At 37.1% G+C, this 19,977-nt stretch overlaps 1 protein-coding gene across 7 annotated transcripts in view; it reads left to right on the top strand.

Moving 5' to 3' along the window:
- Nucleotides 1-19,977, top strand: part of NCKAP5 (NCK associated protein 5) — a 394,263-nt gene that overhangs the window by 336,743 nt on the left and 37,543 nt on the right. For all 7 annotated transcript variants that reach the window (XM_049805372.1, XM_049805332.1, XM_049805352.1 and 4 more), the window contains one exon: nucleotides 2,993-3,071. In XM_049805372.1, the coding sequence (XP_049661329.1) occupies nucleotides 2,993-3,071 (79 nt within the window). The remainder of the gene's footprint in view (nucleotides 1-2,992; nucleotides 3,072-19,977) is intronic.

Below are 19,977 nucleotides of genomic sequence, written 5' to 3'. Positions count from 1 at the left end.
TGAAAACTTCTTCCTCCTGACTCCTGTGGTATCATCTCTTTTTTGAAAATGTAGATGTCTCCTGCATTATAAAACCACAAATTATAAGCATATCTAAGGCTGTCCTTGTAGTGTCACTGAAAGGAAAGAGAGAGAATGAAAGTCTGGAAATGTGCAATATGCAGGAAATTCAATCCAACTGATCTAGAACTTTGATAGCAAAGCAGAGCCCCTTATCAGAGCCACTCAGTTTAACTATGGCCCATTTAATATGGTCCTGACAGCTTAGGGTATATCTTCACTGTACAGAAGTACAAAAAACTCTACACATTGCTTCTACAATTTCTTTCTAACTTATTATTTTCTAATGCTGCAATAATTTGCTCTGCTTTTTGTCTGTCATTTTGTGAAGTCTTTCTAAATGCAGCAATAATAGTCATTTAGGACTTTAAGTATGTCTTTGAGAAACACAGTTTGTTTATCAGAGAACTACAAAGATTGTCCTTAATATACATAAATAATGGAGAAATGCTAATTACACTGTTTAATTTTTAAGGACATGTTAGTCATGGGGAAAAGGCATTACCTGTCCTACACCATACACTCTTCTCTTTGCTGGGAGTCAAAGTATTTATTGTATTGTTAAGTTACATTATATGCTTCATCTTTTTGAGTTTCATATTGTGGGTTTTGTGGCACTTAATTCCTAAAGAAATATCTAGTGCCAAAAGACTGAGGACATCTAGAATAATGAGATTTAAAATGTCCTTACAGTTCTTAATGCTAACTTATGAAAGAGATATACCTTAAGATTCCACAGTATGTGATATTTCATCTTGTCCTCCAAACTTCTACAAGAGAAACAATGGAAAGTCTTTAAATTCAAAGTTCATGCATTTTATTAGTACCATTTCCAGTTATTCTTTGGTGTCTGCTTACTTTGAAGCCGATTGCAAAGGACTGGGAGATAGCTGTGACTGAAAACAGTCGCATGCAATAGAATGGCCTGTTGTGCATTTTTTTTGCTTGTAAAAAGACAAAATTAATACTTTTGGAGAAAACAGCATAAATCTTTTGAAAAGCCCTAAACTAAGAAGCTTTCTTTTTTTTTTCTTTGAACAATACAAAGTGCATTCAGTCATATGGGTTCAGCGCAGAAGCTGCTGTATTTCAAAACTGCATATCATATATATACTGCCTCTTTAAATCCTGGCCATAATATTTTTTAGCATTAATTTTCCAGCAAGTTTTTCCTTTAAAGCTTATTTAATTTTTGATGATTAAATCTCTTCTCTTGTGATGTGCCAGGTAAAGACTTGGGGCACTATTATGCCATAACATAGGCACCAATTACCTCTGATTTCTATTCCTGCAAAGAGCGTTACTGCTTGACTGCCACTGAATTTATGGAAAAAGCAATGTTCCACCAATGGCGGCCTTGTGCATTCACCTTCAGAGGGATACGCTTCCCGTTAGTGTTCATCAAAAAAGCACTTTCTCTAAAGGCCAGCCAACAGAAATACATAATCCTTTAGCCCACACCAAGGATATTCCACATTCTCCAATACTTTTTCATGTCCTTGGCTGGAGCTTAAGGTGAGATACAATCATTTTTGTGCTGCACTGCTTCATTTCATCTTTGTGATTTTATTACAGGCCAGTGTAATTTAGAAAAGCCATGGGCTTTGCTTTGTGAGGTGGAAGTGTGGCACCAAAATCAAGACACCAGGAGTTTTGTATAGCACTGTCTGTCTGCAGTCTGTGTGTTTGGGGAATACCCAGAGATCTATCCTAATATTGTGAAATGTCACATCAGCAGCAAGCCAAAGACCGCCATGCAGTCTGCAAATGTGAGAAATTGTTCTACCCGTAATTCGATGCCAAATGATCACATACTCTCCTCTTCATTTTCCATAGCCTGAAGAGCATAATTTCAGCAGAAAAAAGATGTAATCAATCAGATCTCTGGGATTAAGAGATTATAAATGCACTTTTATAAATGTAGAGAGCAAGTCTTTCATGTCTTACTGAGGCTAGTCACAAGAGGTCAAGAGGGCTACTTGTATAAGCCAGACAAGCAGAATGTATACTATAATCAAAGATGTGTCATGCAAATGGTGGTAAATTCTACTGGTTTAGATTACGGAATGTATTTAATGTTATTGTGAACATGCTCTAAGTAGTTTAAAACAGCAGAGAGTGATTAACGAATAATTTAAGATCTCTGAGATATTGAAAGTAATTTTTTCTGCAGTGCTGGCTTTCCTCCTCTCATCACCCTGAAAGTATCTTCATTCCTGTTTGATTTATATAGCATGGCAGAAAAATATGTCCCTGGATCTGAATTACGGTCATTGATGGCGTGTAATGGAGGGGGTTTTCACTGTATGCTAGGAAGATGCTCAGATTATATATACACTTGGGAAATAGGAGTGCAGAAGAACAGAGCAAAAATATGCTTTCATCTGAAAAATAGAGTATCTAGGGGACTTGAATAACATACAGGCTCTAAGTGTGCACTGCATTCTTAAATGAAGTTTTTGTCTCTGTTTAGCTAATAAATGCTTTTAAGCAGAGGTGGAAACAAAACCGCCGAAGTTCAGTGTTTGCAAACTGAACTAGAGAGACACCACATCACATACTAAAGTCACGGGTTTTTTAGCATAGAATGTGAAACATGGCAGTTCTAGAGAGAAAAAAATAAGAGGTCAGGAGAACTGAGTTGGTTTTTTTTGTTGTTTTTTTTTTAATGCAGAAAAAGACTTTTCCTTTTGAGGAATTGTGTCTTCCAAGGGTGTCTTTTGACTGCTGCTTATTGTGACTTCGAGTGAAGTTAAAGTTGTTTTCCTCAGGTATCGTTCACAGGAGGAGACAGGCTGTATACTTCTACTCTTAGCTGCCCTGTAACTTTACTCTGGTTCATTTCTGAGAAGATATTCTGTAGTTACCATGAAGCAACATACATAAACAGAGTCTCAGATGTTCTTCACTTTTGTTGTTGTACTATGTACAGGCTAAAGTAGTCACAGAAAACCTGCAAGAAGAAGAGGAGGACACCATGACAAGGACTACATGTCAGAGTCATGTGATAGGTACAAAATTATATTTTACACTGGATTTTATTGCTGTCTCAGTTCTTGGAAAAAAACATGTTTAATTCTTATTACTTTATTTGTTTGCCTAGTTTATGTCAGCTTTAGCATTCATTTAGCTCTGTTCCTGGATAGCCATTACCAAGTGTGGATCGATGCAATGCTTGACAGAAGGGCTCTGGAATCTGGTTATGAAAAATCATTTCAGCCTCCAAAACTAGTGGGTTACATATAGTGTCTTAACTGAAGGGTTGTTGTGCATGATACTTTCAGTGGGAATAATACTGATATACTGTAACTCTGTCATCTGGCCTTGAATTAGTAAAATTCAGAATAAAATTCTGAATAGCAGAATAATTACTGTGATAAACTAAACCAGAAGAAGTAGCAAACCAGGTGTCTCTTCAGAAGATCTTAAAAGCTGTTATTGAAAATAAAGTTGCCTTCGCTCTACGCTTTTCAGGAGGGTAGCACCATTCACCCTGCTTCTTGATTGGCATGTACTAGCTTTTAACCTCAGTACATGTTAAAATATCTAATAGGCAATGGAGGACAAAACAGAAGTCTGTTTGGGATCTGTATTAGAGCAGTATGTCACTAATATAAGGAACTGACTCTGAACAAAAAAGATTCTCCTTTAGCAAGTTCCCTTTGCAGGCAGAGACTGCAGCAATAGTTAAAATCTGATTCAGTGTTTTCAGGACACTGTAAGTGATTTTGCTAGCCAGAAGCTTTCATTTCACTAATAATGTCAGCCCAGCAAGTGGGGCTGAACAGAGTATCATGTCGAAACACATTTCTCTTTGGGGTAGTAGGAAAATGTTTGCATGCTTTATTGACTTGTACATCCTTTTCAGCCAAATAAACTCTGCCTGTCCTACTTGCAGAAAAGATCCCTAAACTCTTCCCTAAGAACCCAGCCATAAGTTGGCTCCATTACAGCAACTAAATAACAAGCACTGCGAACAATGTAGTGTAAGACTCCAAGGAGATTCTGTGAGTGGGTAGGCACTAGCCCTGAAAAGATAAATACATGCTCCTCACTCTGTGAATAAAGGGCTTTCTTTCTGTTACTAGAAATTGCCCAGAGTAACTCACTCAAGATTGTTGAGAATTATTTTTTCTCAGACTGAAATAATTATTTTGCCTCCGCCTCAAAATTCTCAAAACTTTTACTTTGAATTGATGTGAAATGTTGGGGTTTAATTTTTATCCAGATACTGAACAAGAAAAAAAAGCTATTTTAAGAGCTTTTTTCTGAAAAGACTCCAGTGCTTCCTTTGTCTTCGTCAGTGTAATCAGTGGTTGTGGCTGAGACCTAATTGCTGTATATTTTGATATATTACTTTGTTACTGGGTCCTGTAATATGTCATGCAGGTGGCTTTTGAGGGGATTAATATTTTGCTCCTCCCACAGGCACCAAATCTGAGCCTCTGACAGGACATAGTGGTTATGGAGCAGGTTGGTTGGCATTCCCCTAAGTCAGACTTTGGTTGTGCCTTGGGTTCATGAGACCCTCAGTTAGCTGGGAGAGGTCATCACTGTGGGTCCAGCCCTCCTGTGCACCAAAGTTCTTTTTTGCAAAGAGAAGACCTTCACCTTTTTCAGGGCTGATGACATGGATAAAGTGACAGGTAGGTCTGTGGCCCAGGTCTATACAAGTCCAGAGTATGTAGTGCTACAGAGATGCCAGGCAGTGCTGCCCTTGGGAAATTCCTGTAGCTCGTACAAAGACCCTTCCATCAATTGGAAAAGCATCTTCTTTTCCCTAGACAATGCCATCTCTTAAAGGCTCAACACAGAATGCCAGCTATCCCTAGTCTGCCTTGTCAAACCATCTACAATAACTCAAAGAGTTTGCTTTGAGGATCAAGTTGTTAATGTCAGGAAACTTTGATGATGGGAGACATTATGTGCAATAGGTAGTACTGGCACAGTAAAAATAATTGAAGTCTAAGCAAATTTGTTAACATTAGCACAGTGAGTCCTAATGCAGAATGTACCAGTCGTTAATTATTTCAGCAGGACAAGACCAAGCCTGGGAAATTAGAAGCATGGGTCTAAGTGCACTTCCTGAATGCTCCTAAATCAATATTGTGCTGTGGTTTATTCTACTCTCATCAGGCTATGTTTTATCTTACAATGGTATTTTTGCTGCTGTATGTCCACATTGCTCTTTGTGGATAGCAAGCTTTCCTAGGTCTCACTCAGATTCTTTTACGAAATTCCTCAATAGAGAGAAGTTCTGGCATTTTTCGATACAAAGGTTTTCATAGAAAGATACTGGTTTTTTTCAAGACTGAAACTCTATGGAGCTTTTAGAAAGGTTCATCTGGAACATTTCCCATGTCAGCTTGCAATTTTTAGTCAAAACCATACACAGGGAAGAACTTATGAAGACTATAAAGAACTTGTTGGTATGGAGAATTAGCTGAGATGTGAGACAGCCAAATTCAGCTTTCTTTGTTATCAACTCCTAAGCTTCTGGTTGTCAGAAGCCAGAAGGATTGCTCTGTAAATGCTATGCCTCACTGCCATCAAGCACATGATAGTGAGCCAGGTCCTTTGTCTGATCAAAGAGCGCAGTTTATGTCCTGGTGGAGGCTTTTGGTGTGTTGTTTTCATGGAACAGTTTCATAGCGTTGGGAGTTCTTCCAGAACAGAAACATCTTTGAAATCTTGAAAATTTCAGTGGGCTGTAAATTAATTTCTTACTTCATCCTTTACCATCATAAACAAGTTTTTTAAGAAAACAAAGTTCACTGTGGTTTTACAGCTGTACTTTAATGAGTTTATTCTACTGGTTTTGATCTGAACTGTTAACAAAATAGAGCTGAATGTATAGAAGATATAGAAAGGCTATGATTAAGCAGGGAAGGTGTTCTTTACATAATAGGAAGAAACGTGTTGCTGTAGTAGTCACTGTAAAATACCTAAATTGACATCAGTTCTGCCCAGTTAGCTAATAAACAAGATACATATAACTGAGCAGTCTTCAAGGTTGATATCATGTCAGACAATGCTGGTTCATCACTTTCTAATAATGAGATACTCCTGGGTGTGTTAAAAAACGTGTAAAGTGCCAGTTGCTAGGTTTTTAATTTATTGTGAGTTGTTGATCTAAACAAATTTAAGTATTTTGCTGACTCTCTGGATTTTCTAAATGGAAAGAATACAAGAATGCACAGTAATATAAAATTTCCCTTCTAGTATACCTGTATTTCAGGAACACATGATAATTTCCATATGAAGCAATCATTTATATTGTGCTATATTGTACTTAAATACCTATTTAAAACATTTTTTAAAAATTTAAAACAAATATATGTTATACCCTGGATACTTTTGCTGTACTGTCAGTGAGGATGCCAAATGTGGCCCTGGCAACACAGATGCTACCTGTGCTCCCACTTCCCACAGACAGGAGACCTCAGAATCCACCAGTAGCACTTTTAGGTCCAGTCATCTTCAGAACTCCTTCCTCAAACTCTTTGCAATAAAGTAGTTGGGTTTTGAAAGAGTGATGAAGTGGAAAATGCTAAAGTACCTTGTAAGATGAAGAACATGATAAAAAGGTTGAATTTGCCTTCATGTCATGAGAGACTCCGCAGCTCAGACAGGTACAGCAGGTCTCCAAATATTCCTGTAAATAAAATTCTTTTATTGAATGCAAAGACTATGTGTCAAGCTCCTGACAGTATTGCTCCCATGTAAACATAAAAAAGCCTTCATTTTACAAAGAAAAAGAATCTATTTCCCCCAAGGGAGTAGAGGTGTCCGTGTTTGTCTTGAATTTCTGCATTATCACAGTGGCCAAAAAAATTACAAGACAGTTACAAATTACACCTTTACATAGAGAAGTTAATAATTGGACATCTTGAGAAGATAAAAGCATTTGTGAGAAAGTTTAATGTTTCATATTTCAAGTAATGTTTCAAATTAGCAGCCACTCCCAGAAGAGTGTGATTGTATTAATGATAATGTATTAAGAGTTTTCATTGATAAACAGCTTCAAGGGAAAAGCCAAAAATCCATAGTACCAACAAACAAATGCTAATTACTGAAGAATTCATTCTTGCAGACAATTTTACATGGCAATACTATGGTGTACCGTAACAGTCATACCACAGTTTCTTTAATTATGATATTCATCTGTTCTGGCTAAAATTTGGTCACCTTGTTGGAGCAGAAGTATTTTTGGCTATACAGGTCCCTACACAAATTAAAGGGTTCCTGACCTTGTTTTCTTTTTAAGAATATGTATCTGTAATGAAGAGGAAAGTTAGTCATAATTAATCTTATCATTCTTCAGTGTGATATAAACCTATACTGAGGCTGAAGGAGGAAAGGCTGAGTGTGCCATTTTCTCAGACATCAGCACTTTGGTGATTTACCAAACCTTGTGTTTAAAAGCTGCGTGATAATAATTTCTCTGGGTCCACTTTCCTTTTCTTTTTGTCACCCCAAATGGGTGACAAATTTTCTAGAGAAGCAAGTCAACACTGAATATGCTTTTTGCTAACGATATACTCAAGTGTCACACGAAACACAGTCTCAGCATATATTCACCAGCCTAAATAGGCTGATGAGAGGTGTCTGAGAAGGTTTCAGGTCTATTCTTAAATTTATACTCAGGTTTCAATACAAAGAAAGAGGAAATTTTTTTTTTCACAGATATTTCTATGTGTAAATATGTTTATTCACCATAGTAGATTTCCAGTGGTCATTCTATCCCTAGCAGTTCCTCAATGAATCAAACAAGCACTTCTGGCCTAAAGCACTGAAGTTCAGGGAGTACATGAAAGCATGGACAGTTCATCTAAAGGAATTCTTTTATTGAACTGGAAAGTTTTTGCTTTGAAATGTTATCTTTAATATGTCACTGATTGAACTAAAAGGCCAGATTCATTCTTTACTAAAAGCCAGTTGACCTTTGACATCAGGGACATCACTGCAGGTGGGTTTTGTCCTTGGAATGACATCATTGGTAAAAATAAAATAAATTTAAAAATCTGAATAGACTTGCAGTTCACTTGAGCATTGTGAACACTCTAGAGAGCAAATACTTGACAACACAAGAATTGGTAGTGGCAATACAAAATATATCTGAGTGTTGTTGGTACTACCTGCTCCACTGGAAACACAAGATACTACCTCCTGAAGTTGTATGGGGAGATATTTCCCTGAGGCAGGCTGGGGTTAGAATCCACAGTAGAAAGATTCACAGTTCTTGGAAGGAAATTATCTAACTGTGGCATTGACCCCTATTGTTTGTTTGGAGTATTTCAGGTGAAATTCAGAGCCATGTGAAGATTATCAAGGTAAATGTAGTCTGAATTTTTGAAATTTTAAAGAAAGACTTGGGTCTAATTTTTGTCAAATTTTCATAAGAAGTCCAGGTCAGTTGCTCAAAATTGATTCATTCAGCATTCAATGGGAACCTTGTAGATACTGGCTTTTCTATAATACAGAGAAAATGCCCGCAGATACTTAAAAGGGTTTTAAAAAGTCTCTAGCTAGATAGAGGGTTGGGTTTCCACACTATCAAAGCAACATTAAAAGTGCATTGCAGACTTTGCTGCTTTGTGCTAGAACAAAAACACACACTGAGGTCAAGGGATTCTTTTGTAGCGCTGCTGTAATCCAGCGCTCAACTCCATTAAAATTCTTGATAATCATCTGCCTTATAGCAGGCTTTATCGTTTTTTCTACTTTCCAAGAACAACCTTACAGAAGTGTTTTACAGTTTAATTTAAAGGCAATCTGGTCAGAAAAAGGAAGGTCTATCTTTTAAGCAACTTTTCAGAGATTTGTCTTCTTTAGAGGATGTTTGGTTGAATGCCTTAGACACCTAATATTCCAGAAAAGAAGTGTTTTTAGTATATGTTGCGTTGTGTTTTAAAGTCCACCCTGTTAAGCTTTACATGCAGCAAAGTGATCAAACTACATTTTCAGTAGAAACCAGGAATGTCCTTCACAGAAGTTTTATAGATAAGTTGCTAGCAACTTGATAGCAATTTTACAGATATACTAATAGCAAACATAGGACATATAACATGTTGTAGATGTAAGTGGTTTTGACTTAAAATAAAATGTCAGCATTATAATTATTTGTATTGAGGTATCAAATACTAAAAATGATAGCCTTATCTGTGTATTCTGATATTGTTTTATTCAGCACCCAGTAGCCAACCTATGAAACTATATACATGATAATAAAAAACCACACTACATAAGCAGTATTTTCTATGAGGAGAATGAACTGCATTCTTTCTAGTAGCCCAGGTAAATTTGTTTGTCTCTGACTCCTCTTTTCTTTCTGGTTCTTCTGTATGGTTTTCCCACAAATATACTCACTTACTACCAAGATATTCTTTTCTCACCTTTCCCCTCATGTTTGTTCACCTGCATCATTTAAAACTGGTGGTCACTCTTTAGTGCTTGTGTGGTGCCCCAGTATATTTTCTGACTCCACACAAATCTAGACCACGATACAGAACCTGCCTTTTTGCTTCCATACCGATACCTCTTCTAATCAACAGATCCTTGGTCCAGTGTCATCTGCCTTTTTTCTCTTGATTTCTTTCTGAAATCTAGATCTGATGAAAACTGAAACGGAAAAAGTATGTTTCAAATTTTATTTCTGAATGTGTCATTTAATGTACATACTCATTATGCTTAATTATATAAGTTATCCAATGACCTATTCCAAAGCTTGATGAAAACAATAGCAGTTCATCTGCTTGTTTAATAAGCTTGCACCAAGCGTCCAGTAAGAGAAGAAAAACTATTTGACACCCACCTCTGCCAAACAAAAGACTTGGGTTTATCCACCATTATGTAAACTACTAAAACTTCAGATGTTTTTACTGGAGTACTAAGTAAACAGCTATTGAATTCATGTTTTCTCATTCTCAGGGAATGAAAATAGATGTGAAGGAAACAAGCCTGATTAATGTGGTAAATACATTAAGTCTGACATGGATCATCCTAAAACATGTCCATTAAGCCTGACATATTTGAGCAAGCACATTTACATTAAAGAACCCTCAAAACCTGGAGACAGATTAGGTGAGGTCTGTAATGAATTACTGAGATAAATGTAACAGAATAAGTGACAGAGGAAAGATGGTGAACAAATTGATCTGTATTACAGCCTGTGCATTCAGTAACGAGAGGTGATCCACATCACTGTGGAGAGGCAAAAGGATGTTCCAGAAGTTGCTTAAATGTCAGGAAAATCCTTGGACGTCTCTAATGCATTTAATGAAGAACAATATTCAACGGATAAAATGTCTTTTGACTGCAAAAGAAATCCTCTCTTGTCATGAAGTCTCAATGCCTGAGAAAACAACTTATCAGTGTCAGTGTTAATTCCTTTCATCAGGCCATTGATAGAAGTTGAGAAGAACCATTTAGCAATCATCTTATCACTGATATAGGAGTTGAATCATTCATTTACACATGATCAGATAAAGGAAGAATGTTTGTTTTATCTTTCCCATCACCACCCAGTAAAGCTGTGGAATACCTAGAAGTCTCTACACGTGAGGCTGCTGTCTGTAAAAGCCGTCAAACAAAACCTGTTATCACCAAATCCATTTCCAACCTGGGTCTGTTCCGATTTCGAATCTGCATGCTCAAAAATGTTGTGTTTTGAGACAAGTTCTGATAAAGTATTAGATTTTTCATGAATCCCCTATATATGAGCAGTGGTACAAGTTTGCATGCATTTATTTGTACATTGGTAATAAAGCCATTTTCTAAAGCCCTGTGTGTATGTGGAGGCTGAGAGGTAGGTATTAAATCTGTAGGTGCTGACTGTATTGCTTTAGTAAGTGTGCTTCCTGGGCTGGAGCTCTGAAATGGGACTTCAGGGTAGCAGGCAACTTAACAACGTGCTCACTTGCTGTATCTAACCAGCTTGGATGTTAATCCAAAGGAATAGGTTCCCAATTGCTAAAACAATGATGAATTAATAAATACTAAAATAAGTTGCTTGCCTCTAGCAACATCAGGATCCAAACTTGTTCATTGTTTAAAAAAAAAAAAAAAAAAAAGCTGCAAAACCTAGTGCCATGAGGGGCCTGGAGGATACGGGACAAACCCTCACAACCTCCTTATCTGTCGTGGTCTCACTGTCCTCGGAATACTTCAGACAGGAGGAGGCATGTGTGAAAGTGCACAAGCAGATCTGAGCTCACCTGGGTAAAAAGCAGTTACATTTGTACTTTCACTCACCTAAATACCTCTGTCAGTTCCTCAAAGTTTATGCCATTTCATGCCTCCATCTACTATCCCCAAAGCATTTACACTTTAATGCAATTATCAAGCACTGTTCTTTCCATTTTGTACTTCAAAATCTTCATTTTCTGATCCTGAACACCATTGAAATGACCTGTGTCTGTGGTATCCTTACTTTTCTGAACCAGAGTAGCTAAAAAGAGGCATCACTGAGGGGAAGTCTTGTTTAATAACCAGTAAGTGTTGCAAAAACAACTGATGGTCTTGGGGCAATATTCATGTTAATGAAGATTTGGTGTCGCCATGCTGAGTGGCCTTCCAGGGCCATATGGAGCAGCATTCAGCATTTACCATCCCAGGACTTGCTCATCAGAAACAACTCACACTGGTGCATAAAGCTGATTAAATAGCCTCTCCTTCTGATGAGTTCCTCTGCATGTTTTCAGTGACGTTTTATTAGCGCGTGTGTTTTGTATGGGTGAGAAGGTGAACAGGCTACTGTGCAGAATGGAGAGAGTTGCAAGAGGAACAACAGCATTATGTATGTTTGGGCCACTAGAAATGGGATGAATGGTGTCTGCGGTACTGTGTTCTTAACTCTTGTTTGGCATTTGGGTAGTTCTGCAGGGATTAATTTTGAAACGATGATCTGAAGGAGCCTATGATAATAGAGCGAAACTTTCTGCGTATTTTTCTATTACTTCCGTTCTGTGAAGATGATGGAGAACCTTGCTAATGTGAATAATAAGAAACTAACATCCATTAGTGTCTTCTAATTTATGTCAGCTTACCTTCTTCACAGTCTGGCAAAGACAAATCATTTCTTTGTACTTTAAAAGATAGTACACATAGCACTTGTCTAATTGCCAATTCTTCTGCGGCACTGCTGCCTACTGTGTAGCTTGTCTTCCTTCTGTGGAGAGAATTAATATTTTGGATCAACACTTCCTTATTAGCCGCAATGATTTGCTGTTAATTTCCTTCTTTGTCATTACATTTATTCACCCAGAAATACCAAATTTTATCACTAGCACAAGAAGTGTGGCTCTTTATACATTATAGACAGGATACAGTCTAATTATTATTGAAAATACTGAGAATCTGCTGGTCTCATTCAGGCTTAAAATGTTAATTAAACAGGATGGCCAGGTTCTTCAACTCTGAAGTTAATGCTGCTATGTTGATTTACGCTACTTTACAGTCTGGCCCAATCTATATTCATTTTTATCACTCAAATCAGGACTGTGCCTGATTATCATACTTATTGCAGGATAGTATATGCCAGTATTCTCTATAACAGTATGAGTCCCTCTATTTGAAACTTTTCTACTTTACATGTTTTTTGCTTCTGGCTAGGACCATCTGTAGATGTCTGTATGGAGCTTCAGTCATGCATTTCCTATTAACTCTAATGCACATACCTGAAGTATACCTGAGCAAACTGAAAAGCATTTTGAATGATGATGTGTTATTTTAAACATTTGTTTCAACTGTGCTCACACGGACTTTGTGCTTCTTTTCTACAAAGATATCTAGTAGAATATTTATGTAAAATAATTTTTCACCTGAATTATCAATTATATTGAGCTGTGTTGGCATATGCCTTTCCAAATTCTCACTCTGAGGACAGGATGCCTATTCCTAATTTTGTGGTTGTCTTTGCCATTTTTAATTGAGTTTGAGGAGCTTTGATTCATGTCTTCAGTCAGAGACCTGAATTGTTGACATTTGATTATACAATTAGCCATCATAGCAGATCACAGAAAAACAGGCTTTAAAAAAAAAAATAAAAATCACTATAATGGAGAAATAATACCTATACAGTTAGTACATTGTTTTTAACACTAGGTGAACTCAAGAATTTCTCAATGTTTGGATAATCCACTGTTAGGAAAAGAAAAAGAAGTCAACAAATATATTTACAGTGAATAATTTCCCTACTTCCTATCTTTAACAGGCAAAGAGGTCCAGTATGTTGTTTCAAAATGGTCATTCTAATGGTGTTTTTATAACAAACACCATGTAACATTGCATACTTCTTTTTTTTTTCAAAAAATAGACTTCCTGAAAAAAATCTCTGCTCTCTCTTCTGGCTTTAAATCATGATGGTTTCTTACCAACCCCTGCTTGCATGCAGTTAGTTTCACAGTGATTCAGCTGGTTTGGAGGAGCTGAACTTGAGTGCAGAAATGGAAAGATTATAGTTCACCTAAAAGTTACTCAAAGCTCTCTATGCTCACTCTGTTAATGAGTTTTCACTTCATTAATTAAGAAGTAAAATCAGCCTGTTTCAGGTGTGCATGTATATTTGTAAGTGTTTATTAGTAGTACCCTTAAGTAAAGCCATCTGCAGGGCAGAACTAAAAATAAATTATTTAAAGCTTCATTTAATATTTATGGGGCTTTAATTTCTGTCTTTTTTTGTACTAATAAACAAAAAGCAGTGATGTTACTAAAATAAATATAGTATGTTCTCCTGTGCATTTGCAAAACCCAAAGCTTCCTTATAAATTTCTCTTGTGTTTACCAGAGACAGCATTTATGCTTAAAGCACTATCACTAGTCCTGTCTGTTGGGAATAGAAAATCAAAGAAATTATCTCAATGCGAGTGAAACCAAACTCCAATTTCTAACAGAGTTGGTTTAGAGCAGGTAAATCGGTGGTTCCCTCCCATTATCCTTAAATGCTTCGAATGCAATAGTCAGTGAACAAACTAGAACAGTGAACAGACACCAGCGGCAAATCGTCCCTTGGGCACCGTGTGCAGCCCATGTATCTGAGGTGCTAAGTGTGACCTCTTCTCTTTTGTAACTGCGGTCTAATGCAGTTATTCCCAAACTAAAGTTAAGCCAGCTACCTCTTAATAATATTAGCAAAAGTAACAACCTTAATGCTTCTTTCAAATATTTTGCAGCTTGCTATTAATTCCTTAACAGCCTCTGAAAAAGCTAGAGTAAAGGTATTTCTACACAAGTGTTATTCATTCAAGCGATTGGAGGTTGGTTATATACTGGTTGCCAAACTCTACGTTCTTTATCCTCACAATATCACTGTGTAATGGGGAGGTGTGATTAGCTCTGTGTTCTAATATGAAGAACTGAGGCGTAAAGAGAGAAGAGGTAGGCCTGTGGTTACATGGAAAAGGCACGGCTGAGGCAGCCCTTAGCTAGCACCTGGGTAACAATAAACCATCCTTTCTTGGGCTTTGCTACTTACAGGTACGATTTCTGAGAGTTGGGATATGTCTTTTCTGTTAAAGAACGGCAGATGAAGGGAAGCATCCATCCATGCCTTGAATGAGCAATCCCCAGTAAGATGTTCCTTAGCGTGCAATTGTTGGCTCCCAACCTTTACATTTCAGGCTACTAAGGGAAACAGAAGGCTATTCTCAGTGAAAAAAACTGGAAAAGCCACATTTCTGCATTGCAACAGACCTGTTGCTTACCATGGATTCACACCTTGCATCAGATGTGAGGACTTCTCTTTCTTCTCAGCTATTACTCATCTATAAGGATTTCTTAAAGATAGTTGCAAATCTGTAAGGCTGATTGGCAAGTGCAGAAGTAAAACCAAAGGCAGACATACAGCCAAAAAAGAAGAGGGATAGCTCTCCAAAGTGTTTCTAGGCTGGCCTCATTGACAGCCAGGCTGCAGCTGGACTGCTTTTAATTAGCTTTTACATGGAGCTTAAAGCTGCTTTTCACATGAGTTATAAGTCTCAATATTTCTTTTCTTGTAGGACTAAAATTGTATCTACTTCTAGTATCCCGTCTCCTGAGAACAGTGAGTAGATTTTTAGAAAGGAAGTGTAACGGCATAATACAGAGAGATCATTCCAGACATCATCAGTTGTGGGACTTCCCCAACTGGAAGCTGCATGTAGACCTTTGTATTTAATAGACACTGAGAGATGTGGAGTAGAAAATTTCAAGAATTATCCAAGTGCTTTTTCCAAATAATTTAAAGTTTTGTTCTCTGTAACAACCCTGTTCCAAGTAGCTTGCCACTATTCTTTCCAAGCATGCAAGAAAGGGATCTAAATGCCCAGAGAGGGAAGGGAATCACTTATTGCCAAAAAAAAGAAAAAAAAAAAAAGTCCATAGATAACTGCCAAATTGGAGTACAAGATTATTAGTACTGACTAATAATTAAAACTAATCTTTTGACTTACTAGTCAACTTACTAGTGCTAAGGTGGGACTGGAATTAAAATGAGGCAGCAATTATCTGTTTCAGCTCAGAAAATACATTTCAAAGATGGGATTGTGGTCACAGAAAACCTTGAAGGCAACTGTCAAACTATTGGATAAATGGCATATTGAAGTTGGTGGGTTTTGCAAAAACAAAAAAACTTGACTAGGAAGAAGCAATAGAAAGAACACTGAATAAGTCAGTAAAGTCTGTATTTATTGTGTTTGTTATTATTATTGTTATTCTAAATAAGCATAAATTGTAATCCCAGATTCAAACAGCCATGAATGAAGTTTACTTGTAGATCCATCATTTGAAAATACACTGCACAGTCCTGCTCCCATATACCCTTCCTTAGTATACATTAGAAATAATTCCATTTCACCAGTACAGTACCCGTGGGAGTATCCAGGCTGTGAAAACTTGTGTCTTTTCTACTTTCACCTAGGATAGCCTTCCAGGATTTTTATTTTTGCATACTGGTTATACTTCAGATCTAGATAGAAAACAATAATGCATTCATCTTTGACTAATTGGATCAAATTATGGTATAAAACCAGAAGGAATAATCTACTTAAAATTGACATTGATTTGGCAGAAATACATTCATTTTTTTGTGGTTGCTTTAGCATTGCAGATGAAGAGAAGGATGTGCAAATAAAGAGATCTGTTTTGCCATCTGTAGTTTAAGTTCTTCCTGCCAATGCCACATGTAGCTTAAAGATGTTTATTAACTGATAAAGCAATTTTGCAGAGACCTATTTACATTTGAAATATTATTCTGAAAAAATAAAAAGTATTAATTAATAATTTGGCATGTTTCAAAATACTAGAAAAATTATACTCCCTTTGTGTTTCAGAAGAAAACAACTACATGTTTTCTGGTTCCCTGTGTCAGCTTAGTAGAAAGTCTTGAACTTTCTAATGCAAGGAAAGGTAATTTGTTAGAATTTGTGTATTCTGTTACTGATGGGAATTATGCCCTTTCATTTTAGTGTCCTAGATACTGCTTGAAGAAAGCCCATTCAGTGTTACATATCTCTCAAAACCTTCTTTCAAGGTTTGAGTCTGTACTGCTCAAAACAGCTTGCTGGAAATTTCCCAGTGAAACTGTTCTTGATACAGAGCTATTTTTGACTGATACTTTTTTCCTGAAAATGTCTGCTTTCTGTGGAAAATTCTGGTGGTTACTCAAAGGTTTCAGCTGAAATTTGTGTCAATCATGTGCAGTTTTGTAGGCCAAAACTTGAAAATTTATGTGAGGAAGTTCTCAAACCAGCTGTAGTGGTGAGCACAGGGGAGAATTCCACATTTTTCATGAGGTGGGATGCTTCTTTGAAAGAAAATATGTCCCTGTGCTACTAGCATTATACATAGAAAGCCTGACATAAGCAGAACTACCTGTGATATTTTTGACCTAAAATACAGTTGTCCTCTTTGTTGCTGTTTATTTTTAATGTTAAGATAGATTGGCCATCAAAGTTTAGTAACATACACATTTCTGTAACTTTGCCACCTCCAAATAGAAACAGTTTGTGTCAGTCATTTGAAGTGGAGATAATGTCTGCTTGCAGTAATTGCATCTGGTATCCATCAGTATGTTTCATTAGTAACATCATGGTTCTACCTGATGGGGAATGGCTGAGGTTATTGAGCTGCTTCTGGAAATCCTGACCCCGTCAAGCAGCACTGAGAGGCGGCTGCCTTCTGTCAGTCGTGGCACAAGTCGGTAGAGAGGCAAAACTTTACTTACAAGACCGCAGGGCCTATAATCATTTCCTCTCAGGACCTTTAAGTCCTTCCCTGTATGCCAACATTCAGAAATTTCTCCTCTTACTACTTTTAATTCAAAGTGCATGAATTGCCTGACCATTTTGAATGACATTATGTATGCACATAAGACAATATACCTGCTTAATAGAATTACTGACTGATGCCTCATTTTAGCTCTGGGGGTAAAACTTTGGATCTTGTGGTTTCCGTAAAGATTTTTATAGGTGATTTAAGCATCTTGATAAAACTCACGTATTGTTTGAACTAGATGGTCAAAATATCTGTGAGCGAATATATAGACTTCTTAAAAGTATTACAGTCCCTATGTAAAGGAAGTTTGGTATGTGATTTCTGAGTAGACTAAGCATCTGTGAAACTCTTTTTAAGATACAACATAAAAAGACTTTATTAGAAGGTGAATCTTTACTTTACCGGAGGAAACATTTTGAAACATTCTCCAGTTATTCAGTTAAAGGTTTGTTTACAATAACATGTGGCATTATATCCCCCTTAGGAAAAGTATCTTTTTGCATTAATGAAGAAACACGTATGAGAAGCTGTGTTTAAAAGCTACGTCATCACCTTATTTCTTCTGTTGTATGCAGTTCATGAAATCTCTTGCATATGTGCTAGGACCCGAAACAGGTTTACAGAAGTTCAACATTAGAAAGACTAACTTGTACGTAGTCTAAAAATGGGACAGATTTTGCTCCATTGCTTATTTTGAGTAATACCGTATTTTGCAACCATCAGTGTAGAACTTAGCCTGAGGGAAGCTGGACCCACGTTTCTTGTGTTGTGCTGGAAGCAGTTCCCTTCATAGTAGCTGTTCTATGTTGCCTTTTATTTTTGCCCCAGAATTGATTTTCCTTTCACATGCATTGTATAAAAAGAGGAACAGAGAAGTGTGCTATATAGCAACATAAAACAGCTCGGACTGAGAGCTCCTCTCACTCTCGGAGTGACCGATACCAGTGCCTCTGAAGGAACACAAAAGCCAGGTCAGCAGTCAGCATCCCTGGGTGTTCTCTCCCAGTCTCCAATGATTTATATCAAGGGTAGTTTCTGAGCTAGATGTGGTGTGTTTGTGGTACCTTTGTGGCAAATGTTTCAGAAGAAATAAAAACCCGTTGAAAAATAATTAGATGTAATGATCTGCTGCTGGTATTTAAGATGCATTTTTCAATGATCTATGCTCAGGAGGATGCCCTAAAAGACTTTAATGAATTCTAGGTTGTCAGTTCTTGTCAGTGGGGTATGTTTACTTCTAACTCTTTAATTTTTGCATTTCAGAGGAAGATGTAAAAAAAGCCCACAGAATGAGCTGCTATTGTAATTTTCCCCAGTGATGATCTCATTTTTAGGATTCCTGATACCTACAGCCATACAGAGTGTACGTCCCTTTTCTATTCTCCTCTTGTCCATACCCTCAGAATGGTGCACAATTTTCAAAGATCCTTTTTACTCCATCTAATTTGGGTGCTGACTCCATGTTGAAGAGGTCTTGGTAAAACACCAGTGATGTTGGAATATGCCAAAGCCTGTCCAGCTGTATAAATTACCATGGTATCCAGCTGATGTAGGACATGAACTGCTTGATCATCTTGCCTGTGAAAATATTAAACCTGAAAATTATTGAGAAATAGGGAGTTGAGCAAACTTTCAGAAAACTTTCTCTGACACTAAAGATTCCCATGCAGTCAGGAGTTTCTTGATCTCCAAGAAATTTCTCTAAATTCTTCCTTATTTCTGTTTTCAATTTTGAGAAATGTTCCTCTACAGTAGGACTTCCAGGGACTTCATTATCCGGCCAGACTTTAATCCACATGATGGGAGGGAGGGATGGAGGGAAGGGGCTATTTCACTATTTCAGACTTTTAATTCTAGCCCGATTGTTCAGTGAAATAGCAGATGGTGAGTCTATCTGTGTCCACTATAAAAACTAATACCATTGCGTGAGCTTCTTTCCTCCCTGGCAGGGAAAGAGGGAAAAAAAACCAGAATCAGGCAAGGAATTTGGCTTGTATGCCAGGAAGCATTTGCAAGCAAAAGCAATGATGCTCATATATAACTCTTTTTGGACTTTAATGTTTTGCAGAATCATTTTTCATCTATTGAGTAGTACTGTCGCAGCATCAGAGATTTAACTTTCCCATATTTTCATTACGTAGTCTTGTGCAGCTTTCACTGATAACAGTCATTTGAAGTATCAGTGCAACTGATGAAATCAGATGGGCCATGAACAGTTCGGTTTGAAAGCTGTCACTGAGATGTATAGTGTATATTTTGATTTTGCAGTTGCTTCACAGAAGTTTAAAAACAATGCAAGATAATGTCTGTTCATTCATTCAGTAATACAAATTGTTCTGAGAGATACTTTTTTGTTTGTATAATGTAGCTTTAGGGGTGGATTAGTTACTTTTATTAGTGAAAAATTAACATGCACAATGAATTTTGTGGTGTACTGTGTGGATTTAGGACTAGGTTTTTGAGGATTGCGCAACATAGTTGAGCCACAGCGTTTTTCAAAAATCTGTCTTTAAGTGTCACAATGGGAGCTGCTGAGCTTTGAGCACTTTGAAAGCCAGGCCTTTTTGTGGTTGTTCAGAATTAAAAATTAGTGAGCTGTTTTAAAACTCTGTTTTCCACCTGGTGTATTTCCTTTACCATGGATAGTGTCTATGAAGGAAGACTATA

The sequence above is a fragment of the Accipiter gentilis genome, chromosome 1 (assembly GCF_929443795.1).
Source record: "Accipiter gentilis chromosome 1, bAccGen1.1, whole genome shotgun sequence".
NCBI classification, from domain to species: Eukaryota; Metazoa; Chordata; class Aves; order Accipitriformes; family Accipitridae; genus Astur; species Astur gentilis.
This window is presented reverse-complemented; position numbering and strand designations above follow the sequence as displayed.